Genomic DNA, 19538 nt, shown 5'->3' on the forward strand with positions numbered 1-19538 from the left:
CACTACTAATAAACTTCGATTACGTGTGTTTCAACAACTGATACCCACTATTATACTTCCTTGAACGGCGGAAAGACACTTGCTGTTACCTAGAGCCTTAGATGCTTATGAACTCTGATATGATCACATTTTTGCATTTCTAATATTTACGCAATCATACATCACATAATTGCTCATTTCGCGTGAGCAGACAAATGGAATGTATTACTTATTCCATCATCAATTTCTGACACCGTCATGCCTTAGGTTTCTTAACTTGAACATTGTATGTCAAAGTTTAGCTGTCAGTATTTTTTGATGAACTAATTATTGCGATCAAAAAGCATCGAAAATTGAAACCCACACATATAATTAAAAGAAAATTTATACACAGAATACAACTTCTTGAAGTAATAATGAAAGTACAATATTGTTTATTCATCCTCAGTTCTGGTATACACAAGGTTCGAGGAAGATGAGAAATTCCATTTAATAATATATGCCACTTGTAAATCTAGGCTTTGATCAAACAAGACCAGCGAAAAAAGCTTGTTCAGCCCATCAATCTGATATTATACAAAAAAAGACAGATAATATATTTCCTTAAATATTATGATACAAAATACGTTTCTAGCTTATTCATCCACGATAAGGACCCTGTGGGTGTTATAAGTTGGAGAGTGAGATCCGTGCGACAATCCCCTATGTCACTCCCCAGAGAGTATGACAGGTTTCGTGAAAATCGGTTTAACAGTTCACTAATTATAACCGGACGCACATGCACACACAGACTTTGGTGAAGTTAAGTTTAAACTCAAATGGTACATACAAAATAATTTCATGCCATTATCTAATCTTTAAACAGCGGGAATGTTGTAGGTAACAATCAATTGATGATGGGCACCGTCTAAGGGTTAAAGAGCTTTATGTCTGACAGTCAATAACTTTGGGTAAAGCCCATTTGTTGTTTATACTAAAAAATTGCTATAAAAATCTATAATAATAGCAAGACAAATTATCGAATAAACAATCTGAAGCTATATAGATATTTAACCTTAAAACTTAAACACTGTTTTATTTGACAAAATCAGAATAAACTAAATACACTAGCTAACTTAATAGAACTCGCAAATGTAATACTTGTACGAAGAGAATCTTTTTAACAATTTGTAAATTATCTTAGTTCAATGTTAAGAATTAAATGACGAAAGCGTAAATTTAGCAGAGTTTGTAAAAGATATTTCCGGCATATATGTATAAAAATGTCTAGTTTTATTTTTTTTCTAAGAACATTTACTAATTATATTAAATATAGTACATGGAACGCAATTGCCACAAAGCCGATCACCTAAATTTATAAAACGTTTTATAACACGCCGTGAAAAAAATTACTATGAAAATGCAAATAATAACCCAAAATCGGGTTTGAGGTAATCCTCGTTCACAAAGACTTTGTTACTTTTGTGAAATTTAACTACAGTTGTGACACAGTGAGCTTTTTAAATACAATGTCATTCCATTTCACATGTGTTTAAGATATTTACACGAAAAGTTTTATGCATCTGTAACAGTGTCTATACACAAAGTAAAGCAAATATATCTTTTGAACATTTTCTCCTACATACAAACCTAGGTGGTTTTGTTACAGTAAGATTTCCTACACTTTCGACGTAATTAGAATGCATTGTAGCAGACAGAGAAAACCCTAATGTATTGCTCATTCTTTTCAAAGTATTTCGCTCAGATTTACTTTTGAAGATGTACAAACGAAACAAAATAAACGTAGACACGTTTAAAGCTTCTATAAAATGAGAAAGAAAGAGGAACAGGCTGAATGCAATTTGTGAAAAATAACGAAGTCAGACATATGTTCTTAGATCTTTACAGAGGAGTCAGGGACAAGTAAGGGCCAAAGAAAACCCGGAGAATATTCTGGAAGGAACGGTTGGATGTTTGAGGGCGAGTTGTTCTAGCTTGAACGGGTACAAGCGTTGCTACAATACTGAAAACTCCCGCCAACACCAGGATAACACTCAGGGTCAGCCGAAGTCTTGATTTTAAAGTTGTATTGTCCCACTCTCTCAGTTCCCAAAAAATCTTACGAATTATAGAAGATTTATCCCTACAGAGTGAAGAAAAACACATATCATCTACATAGCTCTTCCTTTACGCTTTTGATAGTATTTTAGTAAAATTAGAAATTTATGTAAATAATTTTTAAATAAAATAAATATCCTTTTTACACTACAATTTGCAAGAGGTTGGTATTATTAGCTTACATAATTAGTGCTTAAACATATGACAACAATGACATGCTATAATTCGGACAGACACCAACACCAATGAAGTTGCAAGATTTTGCATATCACGTTTCATCCATCTTTTTTGAAAAGTTTGCAATCAGAGATGCATAAATTCTATTATTTTTATGCAAAGCGACAACTATAATGTTTTTAAAATGTTAAATTTAGAAGTTTCGCAGGAATTCGATTAGATTAGGATTACTTATGTTACTCAGTAATCAAGTCTGGCTAATTATTTAGGTTTTAAAATTCTGTTAAATATTGTTGTGATAACATACATTTCTTGTTATCATGTATATTAATACGAATATTTCATATGCTTACAATATTCTGTTTCGAACAGCCCAGTGTTCATGAATACCATAGTTTCCACCATTATCTCCATTATCGCTTCCTTGTTCCGTTAATCCGTCGTCTTCTAATGAACTCTGGGAGTCGAATTCTAATGGCTCTTCCTCACATATTTCATTGGAAATCTGTCTTGCTAAACTATCAGGAAAAAGAGCACGTTCTAGAGCAGAGGGTAGTGTTATTGTTCTACAATCATTTACTAGAGGCTACGAGATCGGTACAGTACAGCTTAGTTAATATTAACTTACGATCTGTATTAATGACATGTATAGTAATTCACAGCTTCTTGAATATTGTTCGTTTGTCCGTGTATAAAACAGTGGGATTAAAACGTAACTGTCAATCTTAGAACAATGCAATTGTGGAAGTGATGGTTTGGGAGTATTGTTTATATTTCTTATAATTTGAAATATGCAAGTTATGGATCTGTTATATTTTCGGAGTTCCTTATATAGAAAATTACAGAAAATAACCAATTTGTTTAGACCGAGCTTAAAGTGTCTTAACATGTAAACAGTTTGTTCTTTTGTTTTACCAGATATTCTAAGTTCTTGCTACTCAGATGTTAAACTGTCGTTTGTGTCTTTTTAGCTTACATAAAACCAGATGTCTCCACCATTTACATAATCACCACGATGAATTATTGTGGAAGGTTTTACGACTGATTAGTTCAAAACAGTAGCCACTATAAAATAAAGTAACACATTTAAACAAGAGTTTTATTAAGTGAATGACATGAATAACAATAATGTATTAAATCAATTTTACAATCGTTGTATCAGGTATTATCTTAACAACTGTATCCCTCACTTGTCTCTTGGTGTAAACTTTTATTGTGTACTGCACGTGCAAAGCGAGTCTTAAAAGGTTCTCCTATACAATAAAAAGTTATAAAAATATTACATGCCTAACGTTAGTTTGGTCTGACCTATCAGATAAACCTATATTCAAAAATCTTATTTTTGTTCAAGTAATTTGTATAAAAACTTTAATACTTGCTTCTAAGACATACGTGAACATGAGGATTTGTTGTACAGTTTGGATGAAAACTATACACGCATTCATCGAACACTGTAAACACCACGCATCCGACTGTATGATTACATACGAACATGACATTACCTCTCAAACTCTGGTTTTCTCTCTGCTGAAATCTTTCCAGCTGAGTCAGTAGAACAAGTTCTCATCACGAACACATTTTCCTTTCTACCTTCTTCAATGGTCTGATCCAATTTGCTCGAGGAATCGTTTTTCAAGAGATATTTATTTCTGTAAACAAAACAAACAAATTCATCGTGATATGAGCAATTACATTACACGACCAAATGATACATGGCCACGAATTTTATACAGCTAACATTCTGAAAGTATGCGTCATAAAGTTGCTGCTAATTCAGTAATTATGCTGAAACAAACATTATGCAATGGTTATGCAGTAAAAATTCTTATTATGCAACCCTTACCAAAGTAAAAACATCTTAACATTTAGCAGGATGTCAGACGTAATTAATGTAATTTTACCATCAACAGCAATTTAACAACAGTAAACACTTTTTGACTTAAGAAGTCTTTTGACAGGTCATTATCGTTTGGCTAGCATGCTCCACATGTCAATCAACAAATCAAGATCAAAATATGGCGGCACTACAGTAAACTCAAGATTATTAGTCCAGAACTTTTAGACTGACTGTACACTCAAACTCAAAACAAAAAATGCCGTGTTTACGTAATCTCTTTAAAGTAAGCTACACGGTAAATATTCTGGTGAGAAAGTTGAAAAAAACAACTACTTAAACTTGACTGACTATATTTATACTTCATATTAATGGTTCTACGGCCAATGTTTCGTTCTTAGATAATTTATCCAAATCTAGCGAGTACAAATAGTTGTATTAAGACTAACAAAGTAGATATCACACCGCACCCACTACGAATGGGAATAACGAGATTCGTTTGTAACTCCTCTCTCTGGCGAAGCCATTGCTAACTAACTATACATGAAAACACTTAATTAAAACTTGAAGATCTGTATTTAACCTCATTATTTAATGTATGCATGTACATCCAAACGTTTAATCACCCTTCGTTCCCGTTAGGATAATAGTCCAACTCCTGCTCAGGAATGTCTTCTGCGTGTAGACCCTTGCCGTTCAGTGGGGAGACAGTAATCGATGCACGGCCAAGACCAAACACAGGCCCAGTAGCCGCCGGTAAGGAACTACGTCTACTCATGAACTGTTTCGGGGGTGTAGATGAAAGATGCGTTGAAAGTCTACTTGATAAGTTAGGGTTACCTGTGGTTGTTCCTAAACTACTAACTGCAGAGACCACAGTGCTCAGTAAGCGACCACGGCTTTCCTAGGGACAAACATTTAATATTTCTATTAGATATCAACTGACTTCACGAAAGTAAACATCACGAAAAGTACTGACAACAAATTTCACTAGCATTACAAAAATCATTATCTACACACACACACACACACATTTTCAGTTCTATAGGACTTAGCTGTTTGTTTATTTTGACATAAATGTTAAATATATTACTATTTAACGAATATATTTAACATTTTATCTTCTAAATGTTCCGAATGTTGGTTAAAAACAACCACTAGTGTTTCCAACATCTGAACTTGACTGGAACATTAAAATTCCTGTCCTCACAGTATATATAAAACTAGGCCTTCTCTTTCTACAGTACAAATTAAATCTTTTTGAAGTGCCTTCCTATAAACAATACTTCAAATACAAACTACGTTGATTTACAAAACCTTCCAAATCTTTGTACGAGTTGTAGTTTTATTTCTAGCATTCTTTATTTCAAATTAAAAGAACATTTGATCCCATTCATATGAATAAACCTATTTGTTTTTGGTATTTTGATTGTATAATAAAATCTTAACTTAGTAACGATCTGGAAACCAGACGCAAAGCTTCTAACTTTGTTTTTGATGTTTTAAGATGAAGGTTTTCTACACACATGTAACGCGCTCACTTCACTACACAATAAAAATAAATTGCATGTGTTTAGTAAATCTCCTACACTGAAGAAACTTACAATTATAAAACAATCAAAAGATCACATGAAAGATCTTCAAAATAAAACAAATGTGGGTTTCTACAGATGTGATGTAATCGATAAATCTATTGTTACGTTAATACAGCTGACCACAGATTAAACTTTTTCTGATAAGCAAACTGAAACTTTCAATTAATGAATGCTCTTATTAATGACACTATCAATAATAAACTAAACTTATACTCACCCTATTTGGCAAGTGAAGATTTCCCTTTATGCTGGCATGTAATAAACAGATAATGTCAGAACGTTTAACACTACTGTGAACGTAGACTGACACGTTTTTATATGTTTCAGACCAACGAAGTATTAAATTAAAAAACAACACTTATTTTCAAACCTGTATCACAAATACGATTTCAGGTATGATTACTATTGGAAAGTAAGGACTGCAACCGAGTTAGTACATCTGTTACAGAAATAAAAGGGGAAGGAAGTTTTAAGACCGGTTTCACGAATTTTAAGCCGTACTTTATCCTAAGACTTATTAACAATATTAAGAGTTGAGATTAAATTCAAATATTACAATTAAATATTTAGTAGAGAGTTACAAAGTTTCGTGTTCAAAAGTTCCATTTTCTTTTTATTTTAATCAGCATTCTACCAAGTTGAATGTCGAATATAATTCTAAACACAACGAGCACAAATAAATAAAAGAATGAGATGTGGTCTTGATATATATAAAAGAAATTTAATCAAACCAATACATGCATTATTTCACTTCCGAAGTTTTAGGCTTGTTTGTTGTTAAGCACAAAGCTACACAAAGAGTTTTCTATGCTCTGCCCAAAACTGGTATCGAAACTCGGTTTCTGTCTAGCATTGTAAATCCGTAGACATACCGCTATGTCACTGATGGGAGAATTCTAAAGTTGTTTTTAGAACTACCTCGGCCATAAAATATTCATTTTATCAAGTTTGAAAATTATATGAAAATTCTATTTACTATTAGTATTTATATCAAATACTTCACGAATAGAAACTGATTCAGTGTGCTATCATCTAGCTTCAACAATTAATTTGTATTCTTAAAGTGTTCCAGTTTCCGATTTCATTTCTTTACTGACTTCAACATTAGGCTACAGCTATTATTATTTTAAGTACTTTTAGTTGACCTTAGTATAAATACAAACAGATGTATTATTGTGTGAATACAATAAATAAATATCACATTTTAGTTCTTATTAGTGCTGTTTTATCAACTAAAATACAAAATGCTGCTATTAAAAAATGACAAACTAATTGTATGAGCTAATCCAAACCGGATGGTAAACCAAATTTAAATTAACATATAAATATTCAAATAAAGGTGAATGTTTTCTAATAAAAGGTGGTTGCATTCTTGCTTTTTGTGACTTGACTTTCAGAGAATATTTCTTGCACTGTAAATTTTCGAAATTCTGATAAAAACAGAAGTAGAACTGTGGGAACGAAAGTTTCGTTGTTTTAGCTCTTACCACACTATTTGAAATTACAGAACCACGTGATCTGTCAGAAGGTAAATAATGATGCAAAGTAGAAAAACTGGCTCTTCTGAGGCTAGCCTGCAACGAGAAAAAAGGCATAAGTTTGCTGTTATCATGTGCGAGTCACAATGTGACTAAAGAAGATAATTATCTACATAAACGAACACAGATTTGACTCTGATGTATATTCACTTTTGTTACCTAATTTTACAACTGTTACCATTGGTAAACTAAACTGAAAATTGCATGTCAAGTTGAAAAAACGTGCTTTTGTTATGATGAACGTGGTTACTTTTGTTCATCTAAACTGAAGGCTACTATGATTAATTAATGATAAGAAACGATAACTTCTCAATGGAGGTTTTGTCATATAAATGAACTTTACGTTATTGTTTTCCACTTCATTCACCTATTCGTAAAGTTGTTGCTATATCGTAAAGGAAACCTACTTAAAATTTAATATTTACTCAAACATAAACAACGATTTTTTTGTTGAAAGACCATAATACATGACTAGCCTTTTATCCTGCATAGCTTAAGTGCATTTTAAAACTAATATTATTTCAGTGTAGTACATAAACCCAGAACTTTCCTCCAAGCATTTTTATTAGTTTCTAAACCAAAACGAAACTCATTACTAGTAGTATTTTTCAAATTATATTTACTAGAAACAAACCCATTTACAGAAGCCTCATTTATGGTGTTAAAAATATGAAAATTAACTTTAAATCTCTCGAACATTTTTCCTACACTCCAAATCCTCCTTTCTATTTATAAATACAACTACAGATCTAATGTGCATACTATTCAAACATACTAAAACATATCTTTACACATAAATGCGCAACACACCCCGAAACATGAGACAGGAAACGCATCCTGTCACACTGATTAATAGTAGGAAGTTATCCCTGACACAAGTCAAGTATTCCAAAATAACAATAATATAAAAAATATTTATCCACACAAAACTCTTACACAATTTTATTAGTAATATAAATTTTACAAATAGCCTTTAAGTTAACAAGCTAACCATTATTGTTCTCAAGACTGTAATCCATGAAAGTTTTTAACGAAATTTTATAGTATTTTAAATGTTAAAATAAATTTAAAAAAAAATAAAAATGAGAAAGTTACGCAATATATAAAAAGTAGAAAACAAAAACTACAAAGAATTAAACACGTCGAGGAATGAATAAATGTAAAACATAGTTACCTGTAGCCAGTCTTGAAGGTGCTGACATACACAGTAGTGGAGAATGGTTAGACACTTACATCGACAAACCACAAATATTTTACATCTTACACACATCCACAAAAGCAAAGAAGGCGCTGTAATGAAGACACTAAGTGCTGACTGAAATAAAAGCTATACAGACAAACAAAACTAACAGGAACTTGTTTTCATTGCAATGAATCATACAAATCACTTTCACCAAATATAACTCATTAAATATACTTTGATTTAAGATAACAGAAAAATCATAGTGTCTAAGTTAGAGAAAAAAAATTGTTCTCGCGCAAGATTTTTGGAAATGGTCGCCTAAATCAGTCTGTAAATTATGTAGTTTCGTTGAGAACTCCGGACGTCATATTCCTAAGATGTTCCTTTGTTAAACAGAACTAATCAATTACATTGCTTTTACTATATTTTTCAAAAGAACCTTTTTTCATGCCGAGCACTACATTTAAAAAGAACCTCTTTTACGTCCAGCACTATTTTGGAGTTTGTTAAAAGTTGCGTTTACCTTTGAAAATACCAACAGCTAATACAAAGCAAGAATGCAACACACCACCTTCATTGCACTAACTTAAAGTAATTCGTATCGTACAGACTAGATAACATACCAAAACCAGTAAACAGTATCCAACAGAACACAAAAGCATCAAATTGTTAAATTAATAATCCCGAGTAACTTGAAAACTTAAGTTTCAGTTGTAATTAATCATATCCTTAAGTGTAATAGTTAGCCTTACAGAAAAGGATACAATGCAGTAGAGATATATCATCAGCACATAAACACATTCTTTACATCTAATATCCAGTGTTTGACAAACTTTGTTTTACTTAAAAAAATTCTCTTACTTTGTTTCAATTCACAAGTGTTTAATTGTGAATATTTTCACCCGTTTCACAATTGAAATAACATTTTTGATGCTGCGTAAATGAAGATAATTTACATGTGAAGTCAATTAGAAACCGAAAACATGAAATGTTCAAGTTCAACGAGATGTTATAAGTGAACGTTTTCAGGAGCTTGCGTTTGTAAGTTGTTAATAATATCAGATTTTTATGTGCGATTGAAAAACAAATCCAGTTTTATCAAGCACATGGAGATAACACAGATACGAAACAGCGCACAATACATTTTACAAATAACACTAAAATACGTCACTCGTCAAGTACAACAAAATACACGTTTGGTGTTTTTGAAATAAACAGTTACTCTGCGAAAGCAAAACTCACAGTTTTTCCAACTCCACCAACAGACATTGACCTGAGTGACCGTAACATTTTGGACTCGTCATTTCCGACTTCACTACTGTTGCTAGGCAGTAGACGATTCTCTATCAACAAACGTCGAGTCTCCTCTAACTCCTGGTGCTCCTTTTCGTACACTCGTTTAAGGTTCTCGACGTACATGACCATAACTTCAAAAGCTCGGTTCATTCTTTCTTCCTGTGTGGAATTTATTGAAAGTATTCCATAAGATAAGCAAATGAAAAAAAAAGGTTTTGAAAACCAAAGCTAGAATTTTCGATAAAATAACTAAATTCATAAAGTTCGTTGATTATAATTTTTACATATTTTTTATCTGTTTTTAGTTCTTTTAAGTATATTTCAGCTATTGGGTACTTAACTACGACTAATGCAACACTGGAATAACTTGAATTTATACAATACAGAGTTAAAAGAAAAGCTACAACATTCCAAGGCAAGTGGAAGAATGTAAACCTTTAGGTATTGTTTAACTATGACAAGTATAAATCTTTTAAAAAAGCTATCAATCATAGAGAACACTGTTAAAAGACAGTGACTATCATATTTTACTTATTTTAATAATAATTTTTATTAATTAGTTATGTAAAACTGATTTTGCACAGATACTGTTTGCGCTTGATTCTAAAGGAACAGGATAAATAAAATAATTAGGACTTTAAAATCTTGCTAGTAGGTATAATAAAATGTTAGCAAACAAGCCTGGAGATACTTTACACATTATTTACTCAAACTGCAAACCCTTATTTTAGCTCCATGTTATTACCTAGAATTATATTTGTTGAAGTCCGCAAGGTATTAAATTTCCAGTTGTTTATTTATGTTGTTTGTTGGCTGTTGTTCTTTTTTGTTCAAATATGGACAAATTATTACTTGATATGGTAGATATTTTTATAAATTGTATGATAATAAACATCGCTGATACAGCTCATGATGATTTACTGTCACTATTGACTAGTTGATAACATTAGTTAGAGATGTAAAATGTTAAACTACAGCTGGGGATTGCCATGTTTGAAAACACAGTGAGCATTTATAGTTTGTACAAATAAATTTTCTCTCATAACGTATAGCAATAGGCAAAAGCATGCCTAGACTAAGACACAACACCCACTGACCACATGAAATTTTACCATAATAAAAGCAGCCTTTTAAAATGAAACAGTCTAAAACACCTTTTAAAATAAATCTCTGTCTTTTGAAGTGATTATAATTGTTCTACTAACGTGTGCTTATGTGTGTAATGAAATTTAATGTTATGTGCATTGGATATTTTTTGTTTCTTTATTTCATGTATAACATGGGAGTTGATTCACTAAATATAACAATTACATATTGTACAAAGTATATGCTAGTCATCAAACGTTTATGTATTATTTGCTGCCAATTCCCGTTTCATTCTGTACTTAGGCTTTTTAAAATAACACCATATATTTTGGAGTAAGATAACTTCAAATGGTAATGACAAAATTGTTTACTACAGATTTAAGATGTTGTTTAGCTTATGTAAAATATGTGAGCTCAGCAGATAGCCCGATGTGGCTTTGCTACAAGAAAAACACACATGTAAAATATAGAAGAACCTAATCGACTTTAAGATCTCTCTACTCACCCTCAGTGTCTTATTTAGTATTATATTAAAGATTCGAGTGCATTATACCAAGTTGTTTTTTTTTTTGGAGGCTGGGGAAAAAAATAATAAAAAGAAATACAAACAGGCCGAATTTGAGCGGATTATCTTATCCTTGTAAATATTAAAGTTTTACGAAATTCCTATTGTGAACCCTTATAGTGGTTCATGGTAACTATTTCGCGATGAATTGCATCATTTTTATTATACCTCGCACATAGTTTTGCTTTGTTCCTTAACCATTCTATAAGTAAATACAAGTAAAAAAATTTAAGGAGACTTTGAAAGATGGACTTAAGACGCTTTTTTTTTTCTGTACAAAACTACTACTCACTGCCATAGTAAGAGTTGGTGTAAATCTTATGATTTTCAAGTTTCCTTGATTTAGAATTAGAAAGAGCAAAAGAGTTTCGAAAATGATGCCTTAAACAGATTTATGGGGAATTATTCTTTTACTTAGACTTGATTTGAACCAGGATCTCAATTCACATTAGAAGGCTGAGGTGTTTTTTTTTTTAACGCGAATGAAACGAGAGTTGACCAACTAGACAGTCGCTTTTCAGTAGAAAAATTGGTATGGTCTATATTGTTTCTTTTCTTTCTGTCTGTGTGTGGAGAGAGCGGTTTTTTTTATTTCCATTTTTAATTTTTTTTTCAATGCAGTGTTTTAGGAATGTCACGAGTTGTGCTGTTTCTTTGGTAATTTGCATTCCAGCGTCACGTCAGATGTAGGTTTGGAAATCACGTTTTACGTCACTTTAAGCAGTGACCAGTTCATAATTATAAGCAACCATAACGTTAACTTAATGATAGAGTGAACGTTCTCAAACCTGTTGGACAGCACCATATATTTCGGCTCGACTGGACACGCGACAGGTGGACCGGTGCACAACATCTACCTGTTGTTGGATCTGGCTAATCAACTCTCTCATTTCATGCGTGGTGCTAAGTTGGTTTAATGCCTTGATTAAAAAATTAATTCTGTTGTAGAATAACTCAAGTCTTACACCATAGAAATTAGCTTTTTCTCCTTTCAATAAAAAAAATTCGTCACTTGTATTAAAAAACTGAATTAAGTCATTTTGTGTACTTATTACATACGGATCGATCTAACATTTTAAAAGATTTGTTTATTTTCATAAACTACCAAAAACAAAATTACCGATCCTAGGTTACGTAAAAACTAGAATATTAAATCATCCTAGATTTGCAACTTGTAGGAAAGTAGTTATGATATGTCAGTACAACGTTTCTCTTATAAAAGAAACTTTACGTTATATTCCAATTTTGTTAGTTTCTTTAATAGATATTCTTACATTAAGGTATTCTTTCAGAGCTTTTGTTTCATTTTCCACGTTCTTCTCAGCGGTATCTCTTTGGCGTTGTTGAAGTTCTATTCTTTTGCTTAAAGTTAGCTTATCTGTCTTGAAGCCCAAAGAGAGTGTGCTAAACTTGCTCTGAAAACACCAAGAAAAGTAAAATACCCAATATGTTTAATCTTTGATTAGTTAGTGGACAGAATAGTCAAATCTCAGAAAGATAGATGTAATTTTCCCTCTCCCATTTTCATGTATTATTGATGCTGACATATATGGCACAATTGGATGATACCACACTTTCCTTTCAGAAACTCTCACCAAGTCTATAATATTTAATTTATAGGTTTCCTTAGATGTTCATTCTTTAAAACAAATCATACAGACCCAAAAGTTGTGAGTATTGCTATGTTTTAAGAATTCTTAACTGTATTATTAATACTAATACTTTTTAGTAGCTTTACGTCACCAATTCAGAGGCTTTAATGTCGTAAGAATATAAATGTTATGTTCACAAGTAATTTTGCTTTTACTGTCAGATCAAAAACAACAGTTTACACAAATACAGAGATGCCAACTATTTCAAATGACTGAGCGTAATGATTGTAGATAGAGCCCTTTCACAGTTTAGTTCTTTTAGATTTACCAAAAACAAGACAATCTGGTGAACGATGCCTCTTTTTTTACATCTTGTGAACGATCGCATTGGTGTTTCTATGCCGCTTAGAAATACCCATCTACGCGAGCGCTGATTGGCTGACAAGCACTAATGACGTAACTATAGATTCCCCCACATACCCAGTATGGAGAAGCACCGCACTCAGACTATTGGCAGACATCGAAGATACAAATATTTTTTTATTATTTCAAGCACAAACATGATTATCGCAGGTAACCATTTGGACTATGTCTTTTATTTATTATCAAAATTTACTTGTATCTTACTAGAAGTTTTCTTTTTACCCCTTTCAAGCCTTGGTGGAACAATTTTTCACTTTATTGTATAGGCCTACATAATATATAATAATTTGGGAGTTGCAACGAGTCGTAATATTTGTCTGTATGAGCATATAGTTGTAATGTATACACCAAAATCGTAATGGTTGGCATCTCTGTAAATGTAAAAAAACAACTTTTGAAATAGATTCTAACACGAATAAAATAATTCGTTAAATGAGCTACAAGTTTGACTCCAGAATAGCTTAGCAATAAGATTTTTTTTTTTATTAAAGTAGGAAAATAGTTAAAGAATCTCACCTAAGAAAACAGTTGATCTGAAAAGAAATGAGTTGCACTGAACGACAGGAAACAAGTCAGGCATGACACACCGAATGACAGGACAGTGAGTTAAATGTTTTGCCTTTAGTGACAAGGCAATAAATCAATTCGTAGTGGTATTCATCACTGATACCAGTACGTTTTAGTTATTAAAACTAAGCTGAGGTTATGAAAACATCTAGCGTCATTATGTAAATATCCAGTTAAATGTAAACTGAAGGATCTTCAAGTGGGCGATGAAAGTTAAATTAAAAAAAATTTCAAGAGTCAGTATCATAAAACTAAATAAACGGAAATAATTAATATTTTAAATTTAAAACATTTTAAAAGAATGTTGAAATTTTATTTCTTTTAATTTAGACCGATTTATCTACATTGTTATCCTTGTTATTACTATAAACTAGATAAACCAACGAAAATGTTAAAATAGCTGTAAGAAAAACAAACAAAAACAGATTGCCCATGAAGAAGAAAGGTCCACCTTTTGAAAACGATCGGGTTATAAAGGTTTCTGTTTCAGTTTTATCAAGACATTTTGGACACACGTGTTTTTAGCACATCACAAACAAAAACTGTTGTATCCAATGGTCATTATTGGTAATGTTGTTTCTCAGCATTATATTTGAATTTCCCCAAACTTTGTAGTTCTTGAAATGAAGCAAAAGTGGACAATTATTGCCACCATTCCATTTGAAATTTGTTTGGTTGAACGTTTCTTGTCCCTATTCCCTACGCAAGTTGTTTGGTTGAACGTTTCTTGTCCCTATTCCTATGTAAGTTGTTTGGTTGAATTTTAAACACAATTGTTTACATTAGTGATTTTAACAGTTTTCTTTCACTTCCAGATTTTATTTTGTGGTTTTCCTTGTTTCTTAGCTTATTACCTATGATATATGCTCAGAAGTGTAGTCCCTTTACCCCTAACAATATAAAAATAACTAAAGTATTTTTAGGATTACAGTTACAAAATTTCAAACTTAAATTCCTCAACTGTAACACTACTACGAATTTGAAAATTCAAATAGAAACAATGCATCTAATATACAGAAAATAACAAATGAATACTACCATTAGATTATAGTGATGGAATGTATTGTTAAGCTATAGAAGTGCAGAATATTGTTAATGTAATAATTTATTTTCTTACACTTACTTCCAAAAGCCTTGACAATCTGTTTATTTGCTTAAAATATAATAAAAGAAATACAATGTCATAATTTTCTTATAACATTTTAAAATCCGAAAATACTCGATTGAATAAAACTAAAAATAATTGATGTAAGTCATAATTACTTCTTACCTCAATTTGTTGTTCACTTAGTTGGTCATTGCTAAAAAAAACAAAACAAATCCGTTAATTATTGCGCACAAACATACAAAAGCATTTTTTAAGAGACCTATAGCTTACCTCCCCTAGTACATTTCAAAAGATTCGAATACCTGAGTACTTTTTGAACTATCACTAATGCAATAATCGTATTCATTGTTTTCATACAATATTACGAACGTGTCAAATACAAAAACTTATTTTAATTTTGTTTTTTAAACAATTTGAATGACAACACACATACGTATTTCATCAATGCTTGGCCCGGCATGGCCAGGTGGGTTAAGGCGTACGAGTCGTAATCTGAGGATCGCGGGTTCGCATCCACGTCGCACCAAAACATGATCGCCCTTTCAGCCGTAGGGGCGTTATATGTGATGGTCAATCCCCCTCTTCGTTGGTAAAAAAGTAACCCAAGAGTTGGCGGTGGGTGTTGATGACTAGCTGCCTTTCCTCTAGCCTTACACTGCTAAATTAGGGACGGCTAGCGCAGATAGCCCTCGAGTAGCTTTGCGCGAAATTCATAAACAAACAAACATCAATACTTACGAGTTCTGTAACCGTTGTGCCAAACCAAATATGGAGTTCATCTGAGGCATGCTGTGTTCATTCATGTGACGTAGTACAAACCTTTTTTTTTTTTAAATAATTTTACAAGTTCCCACACCAGGATATAAAATTCGTGTTAGAATATCTTGTAGCAATCTGGATAAAATGGGGCATAAGGTGTTTCACTTACTGAAGGTGTTTTTGTATGTGTTAAGAGTTCTCTGTAGGAACTTTGCCCCATCTACAATAATGATATAAAAACCAGCTTTCCGCCTCTCTAACTCTGTTTCTTATTGATAACCAATTCGCAGGAAGCACACATGATACCATGTGCTCGTGTACCTCGTTTTCACTACCGGTGTAAATGTACGTAACGTTGCAAGTGTCTTCTAAAACTAAATATTTAGTTGTCAGGTTGTTGAAAGAGATGTGACACGTGAAGAACAACATTAATCTTATTCAAACATTACAGTTCTGATTAATGACATCGCCTGCTTGAGTATTATTATATACTTGCGACTTTCAGATCTCAAAGCTGTCTTAATACACTATGGAGACATTGTGCTATTATGTTTATCAAGTGACTATTTTAATTTATAAGTGTCAAACCACAACATAAACCACCAGAGGAACCGAGCGCACCTTGTTACGTTCTTTAATCTACAATTCACTCAGAGGAACTGAGCGTACCTTGTTTACGTTCTTTAACCTGTAGTTTATTCAAAGGAACTGAGGGTGCCTTGTTTATGCCATTTAATCTGCAGTTTACTCAAAGGAACTGAGAGTACCTTGTTTACTTCCTTTAATCTGTTGTTTACTCAAGAGGAGCTGAGCGTACCTTGTTTACATCGTTTAATTTATAGTTTAATCTTTACTTGAAAGTCAACTTTGTTCGTACCAGATCTTATCAGCACATTTTGTTATATGTTGTTTAACATATTCATTGTACTAAAGACTTGCTAGCGACCGCTGTTTTTCAATTCTGGAAACATTCAATGTTGACATTTTTTTTTAAACTTGTGACGAGCCAGATTATGAACGAAACCTTTAATTGGAATATTGATAGAGTGTTGTTACTTTTGGACATTAATCGCTGACTATCACTCACTTTAAATTGTATTCCTCTTCAAGAATCAATTCATAGCTTCATACCTCTGAGGTTGTTATTGATTTACTTGTTTTCTATGATCCAACACGCGTCATTTTTGTTCGATCACATGCTCGTCATGGACTCACTAAAATATATATAATTAAAAAAATTAACATGTATGCGTGAGAAATTATTCATACTTCATTAAACTGTGCAAAAATGATATTAGGAGTAGGGAAGTACAGACGGCGTCACCACATGCTTAACGGAGGAGTAGATGATACTTACGAAATAGATCTGGTATCCTTCAGAATCCCACCTTGTATATGTGTTTGTGTCTGTATTTCTCCATTTGTTTGTAGACGCTTAGAGTACTGGCACTACCAGCTTGTCGAGTTTTAACATTTGTCCCCGGTATCAAGATTTGTATCTGGTGTCTTTTACTAGACACGTCGATCTGTTTGCCATTTATTTATCACACCACTCTGCAAAAAGTGTCTTGTACAAAAGGCATCTTGTGGGTATCATGTTTTGTTTAATTGGTTCAATCTCACAGTCACTGCAACGCTTTGCTTGGCCACCAGATTCGTTAAGAACTGAACATATTTAAAATTTTACACGAGTGGTTCAGACAGGGCACATAACTGCTTAATCACTTTAAATAGATCTGACTGCCTTTACATTTATGAACTTTCTGTATTTAATTAAAAGACACTACGACCCCTAGTGTGTTTCTTACACGAAGCCCGAATTCTTCCCCGTAGTGTTTATTCAATGCCTGTGACTCATCATCATAAGGAATAGTCTAGGTTATCCTTTAATTTCACAAATAGTCATGTCACAAAGTAGAGAATACCTGGGCACCTTTATCATAATACCGCGTAGTTGAAGATGACGGTGGATAGATCATGATATTTAATAACATTACTTCAATTGACAAGCCTGATCTCCAGGTGTTTTTTGAATGGCTCTTTGATAGTTGTACGTGAGCTAGGAGGCTTACGTGAAGACATACTCTGGCATCTCAGACACTAACTTTGTGAGTGACAACGCAAACACACCCACACCGCCCTTCATTCTTGGAATTATTTAAGAGGATAAATGTCCAACACCGCCTTTGGGTCTTTGAGGAATTATTTTAAAGGAAAGTGGCGCAGGACTTTATATCGGAGGAAAGGAAAAAGTTTCAGTAAACTTAAAATCGTGAGGTATTACACATGAAATATATTAACTAGTGATTCAATATACACGTTGTTTTGAAAGTTTTAATCTTAGGTTGGAAATGTTATTGTTGATTCGGTCCTATGAGAATTTCCGTCGTTAAAGAAGTCTGAGGTGAGTGAGGTGGTTCCACTGTGCTGTACACCACTGTCAGTGTTTTTTTGTTTTTGTTCACATGTTAACCCACTTCGATATCTAGTTAATCTCGAACTGTATTAACCTTCTCAGTCCACACTGACTCTACAAGCTGAGAAAAGTTATTGTAAAGATATGGAACATCGACCATAGATAAGTACCTACAATCTTTCAAGAATCATTCAGTGGTTGTGCAGTTTGATGGACACCTTACTGAGAAAGCTTGTTTCGTTACTTGTTATTTTCTGGCATATTAAAGAAAAACTTCCACATACCTATAACGTTTAATTTTCAGGGTATCTTAATTTATCTGCAGTTGTGTAAAATCACGCAGGAAAACTAAGCACAGTGTTTTAGGACAAGTAAAATAAATAAAGTACAGTGTTATCAGTTGGCCTATAGCCATCTGTTATTTGTTATATTAATTAAGAAGTAACCCCATGTAGCTTTTGAGCAGTATATTATTTTACTCTATAACATATAAAAAATTACGATTCTATTTCTTACAGAAACCTTGGAAACGTGATTTAAAACAACCTGTAGCTGTACACAGTATTTTCCGTGTAGTTAGTACAGTATCGTTTAACTCTTGTATTGTAATAATCTTGATAATACTAAGGGCAGTCCTCGCTAATACAGCAGTAAGACTACGGATTTATAACGCTAAAACCAAGGGTTCGATTCCCCTCTGTGGATTCAGCAGATAGCCTCATGTGGCTTTGCTGTAAGAAACACACACAAACACACATTAAGGGCAACTTTGAGGCAGCAAAAGACCATAAAACCTTCTCAAGACTCTGACAGACCAAATGTTTATTTTAGAAAATTGCGTGAAAAATCGCTTCACAATAAGTTGTTTTATTACGTTAAAAGCTCAAGAGGCTTTTCATCAAGAAAGAAAAATACTTAAATATACATTTCACATTTTGTAAGTATAAATAATTTGCATACGTGAAACAGTTGCTAACATTTTTTCTAAAAGGTAAAAATTTCTCTGAATGAATTAGTCAATGAATTAAATTCATTCACTTTTAGTATTTTTCAAAGTATAATGTAATTAAAACTTTAGAATTTTTTGGTTTCATTATAAACGCTTGTAGGTGGTACCAAAACTGGAAGGGCTAATCCTCAAATTACAAACTTGTTTACACCATCATGGGATCACATATTCCACAATACTGAGTAATTATGTTATTTTTGTTTTCTTACACAACATTCAGTGTAAAGAACTGGACAAACGAATTTGGAGAAATCATCCATTTTCTGTATGAAACATAATAGGCCACAGAAGAATTAGTGAAATTAGTTGTAATA

The 19538-nt window shown here is 32.6% G+C and overlaps 1 protein-coding gene across 7 annotated transcripts in view; it reads right to left on the minus strand.

Moving 5' to 3' along the window:
• Nucleotides 1–384: 384 nt before the first annotated feature.
• The window catches only part of LOC143232363 (uncharacterized), a 69391-nt gene continuing 50237 nt past the window's right edge, over nucleotides 385–19538 (minus strand). For 2 of the 7 annotated variants that reach the window (XM_076467700.1, XM_076467699.1), the window contains exons 7-15: nucleotides 15203–15233; nucleotides 12625–12765; nucleotides 12139–12270; nucleotides 9646–9858; nucleotides 7170–7256; nucleotides 4714–4991; nucleotides 3756–3902; nucleotides 2607–2771; nucleotides 385–2101 (exon numbers count right to left, since the gene is read on the minus strand). In XM_076467700.1, the coding sequence (XP_076323815.1) occupies nucleotides 1861–2101; nucleotides 2607–2771; nucleotides 3756–3902; nucleotides 4714–4991; nucleotides 7170–7256; nucleotides 9646–9858; nucleotides 12139–12270; nucleotides 12625–12765; nucleotides 15203–15233 (1435 nt within the window). In that variant the 3' untranslated portion in view covers nucleotides 385–1860. The remainder of the gene's footprint in view (nucleotides 2102–2606; nucleotides 2772–3755; nucleotides 3903–4713; nucleotides 4992–7169; nucleotides 7257–9645; nucleotides 9859–12138; nucleotides 12271–12624; nucleotides 12766–15202; nucleotides 15234–19538) is intronic. The other 5 variants (XR_013017504.1, XR_013017505.1, XM_076467703.1 and 2 more) reach the window with 5 other exon arrangements.

The sequence above is a fragment of the Tachypleus tridentatus genome, chromosome 11 (assembly GCF_004210375.1).
Source record: "Tachypleus tridentatus isolate NWPU-2018 chromosome 11, ASM421037v1, whole genome shotgun sequence".
Lineage (NCBI taxonomy): Eukaryota > Metazoa > Arthropoda > Merostomata > Xiphosura > Limulidae > Tachypleus > Tachypleus tridentatus.